This window comes from Rousettus aegyptiacus, unplaced genomic scaffold (assembly GCF_014176215.1).
Source record: "Rousettus aegyptiacus isolate mRouAeg1 unplaced genomic scaffold, mRouAeg1.p scaffold_m13_p_5, whole genome shotgun sequence".
Lineage (NCBI taxonomy): Eukaryota > Metazoa > Chordata > Mammalia > Chiroptera > Pteropodidae > Rousettus > Rousettus aegyptiacus.
The window spans coordinates 11518992-11530864 of record NW_023416308.1 but is presented as its reverse complement, the minus strand read 5'-3'; the positions used below and the strand labels follow the sequence as shown (position 1 = coordinate 11530864).

Sequence of the window (11873 nt, the reverse complement as noted above, 5' to 3'; positions counted from 1 at the left end):
GATTTCAAAACATTGCAAAAGCTACAGTTATTGAAAAGTGAGGTAGTTCCACAGAGACAGACAGAGGCCAATGGCATAGAATTCGAGAGCCCAGAAATAAACCCTTTCTCATGGACAAATGACCTTCAACAAGGGTGGCAAGGCCACTCGGTGTGGAAAGGACAGTCTCTTCAACGAATGGTATTGGGAAAACCGAACATCCACATGCAAAAGAATCAAGTTCTACCCTTATCTTACATCATCTAAAAAACATTCATTCAAAATGGATTAAAGATCTAAATGTTAAGACCTGAAGTTATAAAAGTAGAAGAGAACATGGGGGAAAAGCTTCATGGTATTGGACTTGGCAATGATTTATTGGATGTGAGACCGAAAGCACAGGCGACAAAAGAAAAGAGACGGAATGGGACCGCATTAAACTTTAAACAATCTGTGCATCAAAGGACACAAAGGGAAAAGGCAACCTACGGAATGGGAGAAAAGATTTGCAAATCATCTGTCTGATAAGAGGTTAACATCCAGAATATGTAAAGAACTCTTCTTCTCTGGCTGGATGAGGGAGGTGGAGAATGGACGCAGGTACGAGGCTGTCATGAAAATCCAGATGCCGAGGACGGAGGCTTTGGGTGTGGAAAAGGGTTTAGATACTTCGGTATACTGCATCAGTTTGCTCATCTGTAATAGCACTTGACCATAGGCTAACCTGCGTGAAGCTCTTAGTATCTCTCCTTGCCCCCACATTCAAGGGATGTTGGTTCTTATTGTCATTGCTATTATTATTATTATTATTATTATTATTATTATTATCATTGAAGAGGGTTCTGGACTAAGAGGCAGGTACACACAGGTTCAAATTCTATCTCCATTTTCTAGCTGTGCAACTTTAAGCAAGTTACTTACGCTCTCTGAGCCTGTTTGATCATCAGTAAAAAGAGGAAGATGATGAAACAATAACAACTATGCCAGAAGATTGTTGTTAGGTTGCAAAACCATGCATGTAAAGTCCTTAGCGCAGTACCAAGCATATAGATGCATTCATCAAAGGGTAGCTGGTAGCTGCATTTAGGCATTTCCTGGGAGCAGGAGACTCTTCCTTTAAAAGCTGGCCAGGTGTGACCTTGATGGGGTGTGGGTATGTCGCCACCTGAAAGAGCCAAGAAGCTATCCTGAGCTGTTTTTTTCCACTGAAGAGTGTGTTTTTCCCATGCTGTGCTGTACACACCTGTGCCTGGATCCCAGGCAGCAGAAGGTCATGGTAAAAAGTGTGTAGGAGCTTGGCAGTCTACCCAGTGACAAGCTGGGTCCATTCCTCTGCCGCCTCTGTGTCTCCTGCAGAGATTTGGATTGTCACATTGAGCAGGTCTCTTTCCAGAAAGAGAAGGTTCTAGTAGCAGCCTGACCCCTCCCCGACCAGGTGCTCTGCCGAAGCCCTAGCACAAGTTGCATGTGGGAATTTGTGCAGCCTGCCCTTGTGGAAGGCCTCCAGCTGAGTGGGGAGGGGGAGAGAAGTAGGGAAGATTAACCCTCCTCGTGGCCTCCAGGGGCTTTCGGGGCTCCAACCAGCTACTACAATTCTTTGTCATGAGAAAGAATTGTGCTAGCATAAGCACCAGATCCGACTCACATCTTGGTCTTGCTGTGTGACATTGGGCAGTCCCTTAACCTCTCTGAGCCTCAATCGTCTTCTCTGTAAAATGGAGTCTGTAACTGGACCTACCTCAGAGGTCTGTGCCAGGTACTTAGCATGGGGCCTGGAATAGAGTGAGCACTCACTCTATTAGCCTTCGAGGATTTTGTAGCACCAGCTACTCCTCCCTTCTCAGACCACCCTCCCCAGAAGCAGCGCCCAGCCCTCTGTGAGCCAGCACAGAATCAGTTTCGTTCCGACCCCCACATAAGAGGGACTTCGCACTTTGCTGTCCAATCCTGCCCTTTCCTCAGGCAGCCTTCACTCATTCTGGGGGATGAGGAGGCAGAACCACCGGTCAGGCTGACGTGGAGTCCTGAGCTAACGCTACTCTCCCTTCCAGTAGCTCTCACAGCTCTCCCCCGCTTCTGGGCTGGCACTGAGACAGGTATGTGACATCCTGAACAGCACTGTCCAACAGAACCTTCTGTGATGATGGAAACGTTCTATATCTGTGCTGTCCAACACAGCAGCCACCAGCCATATGTAGCTGTTGCACACTTGAAGTGCGGCTAGTGAAACTGAGAAACTGATTTTTAATATTATTTAATCATAATGAACTTAACTAGCCACATGTGGCTAATGGAAACCATATTGGACGGATGTAGAAACAGACGAAGAGATGAGAAAAGCCTGCGTCAAATGGGGACAGAGTCAGGTCCAAGCAAATAAATTGCTTCCCCTTTTTGGTCCTCAGTTTCCCCATCTGCTTACTAAATGCTGTTTCAGTGATAACTCATTAACTAAAAGAACTTTCCTGGGGCTCCTTGTCTTGGGATGAAACAGAGAAGCCTTTCCAGATGAACTTCTTCTTCCTTGGCCTTGGCTCATGCTCAACAGAAAAGTACAGAGAGATGGACTTGGCACTGTGTGAGCAGAGGCCACAGGGTTAGGACTAGACCAACTGATTCTGTGCTGGCTCACACATAACATGACTTTGACCAGGGTGGAGGGAAATGGTTCAGTGGGGGAGAGGCAGGTGTATGGGTTCAAGTTGGGTCATGGCCATTTCCAGCTCTACCCCAGGCTGAGCCTCGGTGTCCTCATCCGGAAAGTGGCCAAGGTGCATCCGAGATAAAAGATGATCCAACATCACATGGCCATGTGATGAAAATAACACTTTACCTCTGTGATCTTCCTCCCCCAAACCCATAGCCAACCTCCAGTCTAATTATGAGTCAAATGTCAGACACATTCCAATAGAGGGGCATCCTGTGAAATACCTGACCAGTATTCCTCACATTGTCAAGGTCATCGACAGCAACGGAGTCTGAGAACCTGCCACAGCCCAGAGGGGTCTGGGGAGACAGGACAACTTAAGATAGTGTGCTATCTTGGATTGGATCCTGAAAAAGAAAAAGGACATTTGGTAAAAACTAAGGAAATCTGAATAAACTATGGGGTTGAGTTTATTAATATTACATTTGATGATAATAATACATCAATATTGGTTCATTAATTGCAACAAATGTACTATATTGATATAAGATATTAATATTAGGCAAAACGATGAGAGAGGATAGGGCCAAAAGATACATGGGGACTTTGCTCAAGAAAAATAAGTGAGTGAATAGCTAAATATAATAAAAACACGAGGTCGCTGCAGAGACTACATAAGAACTCGACAGGAGAACACCGAGTAAAACACAATGATAAAATATTACATATTGCATGAAATATCCAGAACAGATAAATTTATAGACACAAAAAGCAGATTCATGGTTGTCAGGGGTTGGGAAAGAGTGACTGCCGATGGGTACAGCACTTCCTTTGGGGAGGATGAAAATGTTCTGGAACTAGACAGAGCACCACACTGCGAATATATTAAATGCTACTGAACTGTTCACTTTAAAAATCAGATGGTTAATTTTAGGCTATGTGAATTTCACCGGAAAAAAAATTAATATAGACATTTGATATGACAGTTCTGAAATGTTTTTTTTTATTCTACAAGTCAGATCCAAGCCTTTGGGGGTTTTCTTACCAACGCACAGTGGGGAGTCGGGGGGGATGGAATTGGTATAGTGGGAAAAATAAAATAAAATGTGTACCTTAGAACCAGACATACCTAAGTTTGAGCCTCTGCTCTGCCATTTGCTAGCTGTGTGACCTGGAACAAGTTACTTCGCCTCTCTGAACCCATTTCCTCACCTGCAAAGTGCACAGTTGATGGCAGCATTCAGTGAGACCCACAGCCCAAACCCAGCGACACAAGAAGACATGGAGGCAGCAGTCATTTCCTTCCTGTCCCTCTTTCCCCAGTTGTTCAATGGGGTTGATGGCTTTGCCAGCCCCCAACCCTTCCAATGATGAATCTGGGCTGAATGCTCTGGGGTGGGTGTGAGAGTCAAGATGCCAAGATGCGAGACTCCAGAAATAAATAACCCCTTTCATTAAAAGGTGCTGATGATCGATACACACAAGCGCTTCCATAGCCTCTTGTTGGCAGGGCTTACTTGTCAGTTAAGGTTATTCCCGCAACAGACAGGCTCAAGGACAACCCGAAGTCAGCAGGGAGCAAAGCAAACACTACAGCCTTATCTTGGGCCCTCGAAGTGGCTATAAGGAGGTTGGCCTTAGGAGGCACAGTCTTTTCTCGCTTACCAACTTGACAACAGGATGAAACTCCTTGTGCTGGCTGCTCTGCTCACAGGTAGGCAAGTCTTTCCAGCTCCACCCACTTCGATGGGCTAAGATCTCTCTCCTCTGGAATGGGGGCCACAGGTCACATGGTGGGCCTGACCTAGAGTCTTTATTCAGGGTCCCTGTGGGGCTTAACTCCTATACTGGGGTTACCTCAAATCCCCCCACAGCTGGCACCTTTCAACCTTCAGTTTTGAACTCAGATGACCCCTTTCGGAAAGGCCTATCCTGCCCACTCAGGCTAAGAGGGTCCCCTCTCTTTCCTTTCCAGCTTATTAACTTGGTACAGCGCCTATCTTTGCCTGCAATTTATATCTTGATACATTTACATTTTTACTCCCTGACCACACCTAAGCTTAGGCTCCACAAAAGGAGGAGATAGTGCTGTCTGCATCATTTATTGAATGAATGAATGAAATCAGATACACTAGAATTTAAATCCCACCCCACTCATCCATCATGCATTCATTGATTCAACACTGAGGGTATCAGAGCCAGCAAGGGATAGGCTCTGGGTTGAGATGAGGGAATCAGAGATGAATGAGCCATGCTCCCCATGTGAAGAACACACACACACACACACACACACACACACAAGCAGTAGCTCTGTGTAGGTCTGGCCTCTGCAAAGAGCAGAGCTGGCTGGATCACAGTGAGAGAAAACAGAGGGAAACAGGAGTGGGGTCCGGAGATGGGCTAAGGTAGCCAGACCACTTCTGTCTGAGCAGGCTCCAGGTCTCTCTACACCTGAACAATCTCTGTCGGCTGCCACCGTGGAGGCTGCTCACAGGGGAGAGTGACCAGCTGCCACCCTTCCTTTGCCCTGGTGTTTAAGCAAGCACATGGGGAAGCTCTAGTGTGCACAGCAGATCAAAGAAAGAAAGGGTAAGGCATGGGGCAAAGCGACGATACCGGTGGGTGATCGAAACAGGACCCCCAAATCGTTTCATACCATTTTATCTTTAGGGCACCAAATCTCACAGGGTAAAGCTCTGCAAATGGAGTAATGGGGTACTTCTTCCCTGAGTTTATTGTGCCAAGTCCTGTGCTTAATGTGGGCAACTATTCAGCCTGACTCAGACTTTTTAAACTTACTCAATAGATATTTACTGAGCATCTACTATATACCAAGCACTTTCTTTTTGAGAGGATTTGCTTTACTATTTGTTTGTTTGTTTGTTTGTTTGTTTGTTTGTTTTTGAGATTTTTTAAGTTAAGTTTACTGGGGTAATGAGGAGTTTGCATTTAAATCACGATCTTCCAGCCTTTTGAAAAGTGAGATGACCAGCGTGCCAGGCAGTGGGAACAGCAGGTGCGTGGGTCTGGAGGCAAAAAAGAGATTGAGAATGAGAAGCCACAGAGGCCTCCTCATTATTCCTCGCACTCCTGCCCCACCTCAACCCCCACATCCCCCACTCACCCCCTCCATTTCAGATTCTCCTTACCCTGCTCCAATTTTCCACCCTCTAACACAATACCGGATTTCCTCACTTATTACATGTATTGCTTATTGGTTTTCTCCCTCACTAGGATCTAAACTCAATGATGTTATAATTTTTTTTATTTGTTCACTGATGTATATCCAGCTCCTAGATTAGTGACTGGCCGATAGTAGGTGTTCAGTAAACATTTGCTGGATAAACAGTAGAGATAGTTTAAAGCCATCTCCATTGAAAATACGGTCACACAAAAACTAGTACATGAATGTTAATATAGCTATTTATAAGAGTCAAAAAGTAGGAACAATCCAAATGCCCATCGAGTGGGGAATGAATAAAATATGCAACCTGTGCTGTAGAATATTATTCACCTGTGAAAAGGGAAGAAGTACTAATACATGTTATACCATAAATGAACCTCAAAAACATGATGCTACGTGAAAGAAGCCAGTCACGAAAGGTCACATGTGGTATGATTCCACTTATATGGAAGTGTTCAGAATAGGCAAAACCATAGGGACAGAAAACAGATTAATAGTTGCCAGAGGAGAGGGTGGAAAGGGGACCTTTTGCTAATAAGTACAGGGTGTTCTTTTTGGGGTGATAAAATATTCTGGAATCAATGTTGATGTATGCACAACTCTGAATATTCTAAACCACTGAATTATACACTTTAAGTGGCTAAAATAGTGAATTTTATGTTATGCGTATTTGATCTCAATACCATTTTTTATTTTTTATTTTCATTTAAAAAAATCTGTAGTCACTTTGCCAGGTTTCTGTATCCAGCTTTCTTCCAAGGCGGCAGCTGCTAGAGGTCAGGGGGCAGCAGGCACGTGTTGGGGCCCCTGGAGCGCTGGCAGGGCCAACCAGGAATGATTTGAACTCCCGGCTATGTCTTTTTGCAGTGGGCGCTTCCGGAAGTGGGGTGTCCCCGCGGGCATTGTGGCAGTTCCGCAGCATGATCAAATGCACGATCCCCAGCAGTGACCCCTTTAGAGATTACAACGACTATGGCTGCTATTGTGGCCTGGGTGGATCCGGCACCCCCGTGGATGAACTGGACAAGTGAGTGATTGATCTGGAGGGACAGTGGAGTACCAGTGGAGCGGGGGAAGGGTACGAACCAAGGATCTCACAAGGAGGCACAGAAAGGGGATTTGCATATTTGCTAAAGATAACGTTCTTTCACATCTTGTCATATAAACAAATACGTTCCAAGAGGACCTTAAATTCAACGTTCCCTGTTGAGTGAGGATGGAAAGCGGAACGTGGGAGATATGAGATGGTGGGTGCTGCTGCCCTCTAGTGGCGGGACTTTGCAACACAAAACATCGCAGCATCTTCAGAATACGTGATTCTGAATGGGCAAATTCCCGCACCCATTTAAAAAATAGCCTTCAGTAAACATGATAAAAAGAACTTAAATTTTTTCAAGTCACAAAATCATGTAAGCTAAAATATCCCCACCTGTTCCTGAGAGAGAGCAGGTGCAAGCTGACTTGCTGCCCCACACCTGCTCCTTCCTCAGCTCTGTCTTTTGACCTCTGCAGGTGCTGTCAGACACACGACCAATGCTACGACCAAGCCAAGAAACTGGAAAGCTGCACATTTCTCCTGGACAACCCCTATACTAAAAGCTACTCGTACTCTTGCTCTGGTTCAGAGATCACCTGCAGCAGTATGTTTACCCCCTTGTTGGCTTGTAGGCCCTCAATAGGCATGGGGGAACATAATAGTAATGATAGCCGCTATTTAGTGATCATTTTCTCCATGCCGGGAAGTGTACCACTATTATCCCCATTTTACAGATGAGGAAACTCAGGCTCAGAAGGCTGAGCCATTGGCCCAAGGGCACACAGCTCGTAAATGGTGGTGTTTAGTTTTTGACCACAGGTCTGTATGACTCCAAAGCTATACCACTTTATTCCATAAAAAGGGCTCAGAACTAGGCTCTTGTTACATACTAGGTACTAGGATAGGCGTGTATATGAAATAGGTTTTATTAATCCCATTTTACAGCTTAGGAATCTGAGGCTCAAAAATAGTCATTTGCCCCAAATCACACAGTTTATGAACGATAGGGTGGGCATATGAACTCAGTTGCTTCTGATTTCAAAGTCTCTGGTCTTAACAACGAAATTATGTAGCGTTCATGGTAAAATGCACACCTCCATGGAGGAGGAGGTTCTGAAGGGCAGACAATTCAGAGAGATGAAGGGTATTGCCGCTACTGTACAAACGACATTGAAAGAACCATAATTCAAATCTAAAAATGCCAAGAAAAAAGTTATCCAGAATCCCACCATCTTAAGAAACAAACAGTTTCATGCCTCATGTGCCCATTTGCCTTTGTCTTTGGAACAAGGTTTATGTCATTTGAATCATGGCTAGGCGTGTGCCCCTAACTCTAACTTCTAGTCCTTTGTTCCTTGTACATGGAACACTTCCCACCACAAATCTGCTTGGGTTATCCCATCAGTCCAGATCTTTCTTTTGAAGTCACTTTCTCAGTGAGGTCTTCCCTCACCACATTCTTTTGAATCCCATGCATACTCCCTCCATTTCTCCGCCATTCTCTGTCTTCTGTCTCTGTTTTATTTCCTCAACAGAATCTATCAACATCTGATGTACCAAAGTTATTTTTTTATTGTCTATCTCTCCAATAGAAACTAAGATCTATAGGAATCTAGAGCAGTGTCTGGCATATAGTAGGTGCTTGGTAAATGATGAATGCAGAGGCTAGATACTATCTTGATTTCTGCTTTTTCTCACCACCATTTTATGACCATTTTCCTGTATTGCCTCATAGTCGTCATTATTATTCCTTTAATTGCTGCATAATGTGACTTAATTTGCTTACACAGTCCCCTGAGAACAGATAGTTGGGTCGTGCTCCACAATGGAAAGTCGAATATATGGAAAATCATATTTTTGCACTACAACTTGATTGGCAAGGGTTCTTTGTTATGGATTCCAGACTCCTTCACAAATCCGATGAAGGTTATGGAGCCTCTCCCCAGGGCAAACACACTCACACACATATACATTTTTACAAATAATTTCTTTTAAATGCAGCTGCCCTCCGCCCACCCACTGGGTCAAGAAGCCTGCATGACAGTATTTATTCACAGTAATTAACAATAACTCACTAAATAATTATCTCATTGTGCACTTTATAATCTAATTGTTAATTTATGCCTCAATCGGCATTCACAGGCAAGGAACACATTTGTGATTTTTAAAAGAAAGGAGCAAAGAGAAACAAAACTTTAATAAGATTATTGAAATAAGCAAAGATACATAATTAAATTATGGATAATAAAGTTCAAACACATTTTAAATGTTATCTGTGCTGTTTCTCTTGGTTACAAAAGAAAACAAGGCCAAAGTAATGTAATTTCAAACTCTACAGAAATATATCATGGAAAGTGGAAGGCACCTATAATACTATTACACAAAGATAACCATTAGATATATATTCCTTAAAATTTTTTGGGTTTACTAGTTTCCAAGATATTTTTCCTTTAATAAAATATCTTTAATAAAATAAAAATATTCCCACATATAGACATACTTAATTCTTTTAAATGCTTGTATAACATTCTATTGTAATGACATTCTATAATTTTAAAAATATGTGCTTTAAAGTAGAGAAATTGGCCTACTAAATTTTACTAAACAGAAATGAATAATACTTTGCTTCCTTAAGTGTTACATTTTAGTGTTTTCTATATGTTTTATACTTGCTTGTCTATGTTATCAGAGATCTGTAGCTATATGGATTTTAAAAGCAGTGAGCTCATTTAGGAGTATGAAATAGATGTTTTAAAAGATGGCGATCACATCAATGATCTCCAGATAAAACACACGTTGCCCAGTTAAATTTGACTTTGAGATAGACAACAAACAATTTTTTAGTCTATGTCCCAAACTTTGCATTCATTGTTTATCTGAAATTTTGGTATTTTTACTTGCTTAATCTGTCAACCCTAAATTTGCACCAACGAAATGACCACTAAATTATTCATTTAATTCTTCCTGCCCCTGGATTGTACAAAGCAGGATCCACCTTGGCTCAGTCCTCTCCTCTTGCTCTTTTCCAGGCAAAAACAAAGCATGCCAGGCCTTCATCTGCAACTGCGACCGCGCTGCTGCCATCTGCTTTTCAAAGGCCCCGTACAACAAGGCTCACAAGGATCTGGACACCAAGAAGTATTGTCAAGACTGAGTATTGCCTCTGGAAAGCATCATCCCTATGGCCTTCGCCTTACACTGTGCTCTCCAATAAAGCGCATTGTTGAAAAGCCTCACGTTTGGAGATTGTTTTATTCTCTATCTCCTGAACATGACTAAGTGTCTTCCTAGTCCTTTGTAAACATCATTCTTTCCAGCCTTACAAGTTGAATTAGATGGATATTTCCAGAAAGTGAGCACCACGAGACCTGAATAATGATTAACAACTGGTGATTATTTACTCTGAGACAGGATTGTATGTCTTGTGTCTAAATTCTCTGGACAGCCCTATGAGGTTCCAACACTGTTAGCAAATCTTATGTTTCTAAGCTAAGGCTCAACAGGAGAGGTCACTTGCCCAATGTAATGTATCTAGTAAGTAGTAAAGAAGAAATGTAAACCCAGCCAGTCCAACAGAATGCACATTCTTAACCACTACCTTGCCCTGCCTGAAGGGGTAGGCTCTTGTTTTAATTTGAGCCAGATCTCGCCCCTTCTCATTTCTCTGCCTCCATTTCCAGCCATGTAAAACCATTTGTCTACAATTCTTTTCTTTTTCTAAGCCTTTCAAAGATTTCACCACACTCTACAAGCTGATTTTTACACTGCAGTCATCAAATGTAATAAAATAACAGCTACTTCTTCTTGAGCACTTACTGCATATCACTCTTTGCTAAGGGCTTTCTTCATCTCATCTCATTAAATATTCAAACGAGCTCTGTGAGATTTATATTATTGCCCCTGTTCTATGCACAAGGATCTACAAACTCAGAGGTTGAATTATTTGCCCAAGATCACACACAAGACAGAGTCAGGATTTGACCAGATCTATCTCCCTTGGCAATGCCTGAGCTCTTAACCACTAAGTTACGAGGCCAAGTTTCTCTCCTGGGCTTTCTGACTGCACTGGCACTGAAATTCGCCAGAGAGAGTAGGGAAGGGAAGAAAAGGGAACTGGATTAGAAAAGCAAAGATATGAGAAAGGACAACACAAACTATGAGAAGCCAGCATTGAACAGTTTTAAACCACTGGAGGTTAACAGAAGAGTGGCCGCTGCTGGGTGTATGTGGTGGGCAGCAAAGGAGTGTGTGGATTTGTCTTTTGACCCAATTTGTCCCTCATTTCATTTATCCATTCAATGAATATTTATTGAACACTCACTCTGGGCTAGCCACCATACAAAATGCTGAGAAAACAATGTTTTTGAGGCTAGTCTCAAGGCAAGAATTTATTGTTAGTAGCTGCCTGCAGTTTAATCATTTCTGAGGCTTTTTATCTTCCTCTTCAAACTGGTGTATGCTATGTTACATACGCCATGCTCTATGCTCCAGATGGTGCCAAGCATTTTGAACAAATACTTCATCATCCTCACAACACCTCTATAGTTGTAAGTATTATTACCTCATTTTACGGATGAGGAAACTGGCTCAAAGAGGCAAGTGATTTGTCAATGGTCACCCATTCATAGATGGCATAGCTGAGATTGGAACGCAAATCGGGATTATTAGGAAGAGTTACATCACACTGTGAACTTGCCAGAGGTGTCTTAATCATTTTTGTATCCCTACTTGCCTACTACTGTACTTGACACACAGGGGGCACTTGATAAATAATTGCCAAATGTAGAACAAAGCATTGGTCATTAGCGCTCAGGCAAGAATGGGACTGTTTTCAAATTCAAATTCGACAAATTTAGATTGATGGCCATTCTGTGCACACTATGTTATAGTAGGATTGCAAGGGATGCAAAAATTAAATTAGACCTGGCCTCAGCCTTCAACGAATTGTATGGATCATAAATGTCTTTCTTCAGTGGAAAGAAACTGTAAGTCCCTGTTTGGATGGAAGAAAGGTAAGATTTTAGGAG

At 42.8% G+C, this 11873-nt stretch overlaps 1 protein-coding gene across 1 annotated transcript; it reads left to right on the top strand.

Annotated features, from left to right (window-relative positions):
* Positions 1–4251: 4251 nt before the first annotated feature.
* Positions 4252–10079, top strand: PLA2G1B (phospholipase A2 group IB). The gene is made up of 4 exons (XM_016127151.2): positions 4252–4340; positions 6678–6837; positions 7323–7450; positions 9876–10079. Exons 1-4 carry the CDS (start codon positions 4307–4309, stop codon positions 9998–10000), a joined length of 447 nt encoding a protein of 148 aa, XP_015982637.1. The 5' UTR covers positions 4252–4306; the 3' UTR covers positions 10001–10079.
* Positions 10080–11873: the final 1794 nt, after the last annotated feature.

Bases quoted from the DNA above. Each gene is read 5' to 3' on its own strand.
- PLA2G1B (XM_016127151.2), top strand. From the start codon at position 4,307: ATGAAACTCCTTGTGCTGGCTGCTCTGCTCACAG. The intron at 4,341-6,677 runs GTAGGCAAGTCT...GTCTTTTTGCAG, and splicing joins GCTGGCTGCTCTGCTCACAG to TGGGCGCTTCCGGAAGTGGG. The intron at 7,451-9,875 runs GTATGTTTACCC...GCTCTTTTCCAG, and splicing joins TTCAGAGATCACCTGCAGCA to GCAAAAACAAAGCATGCCAG.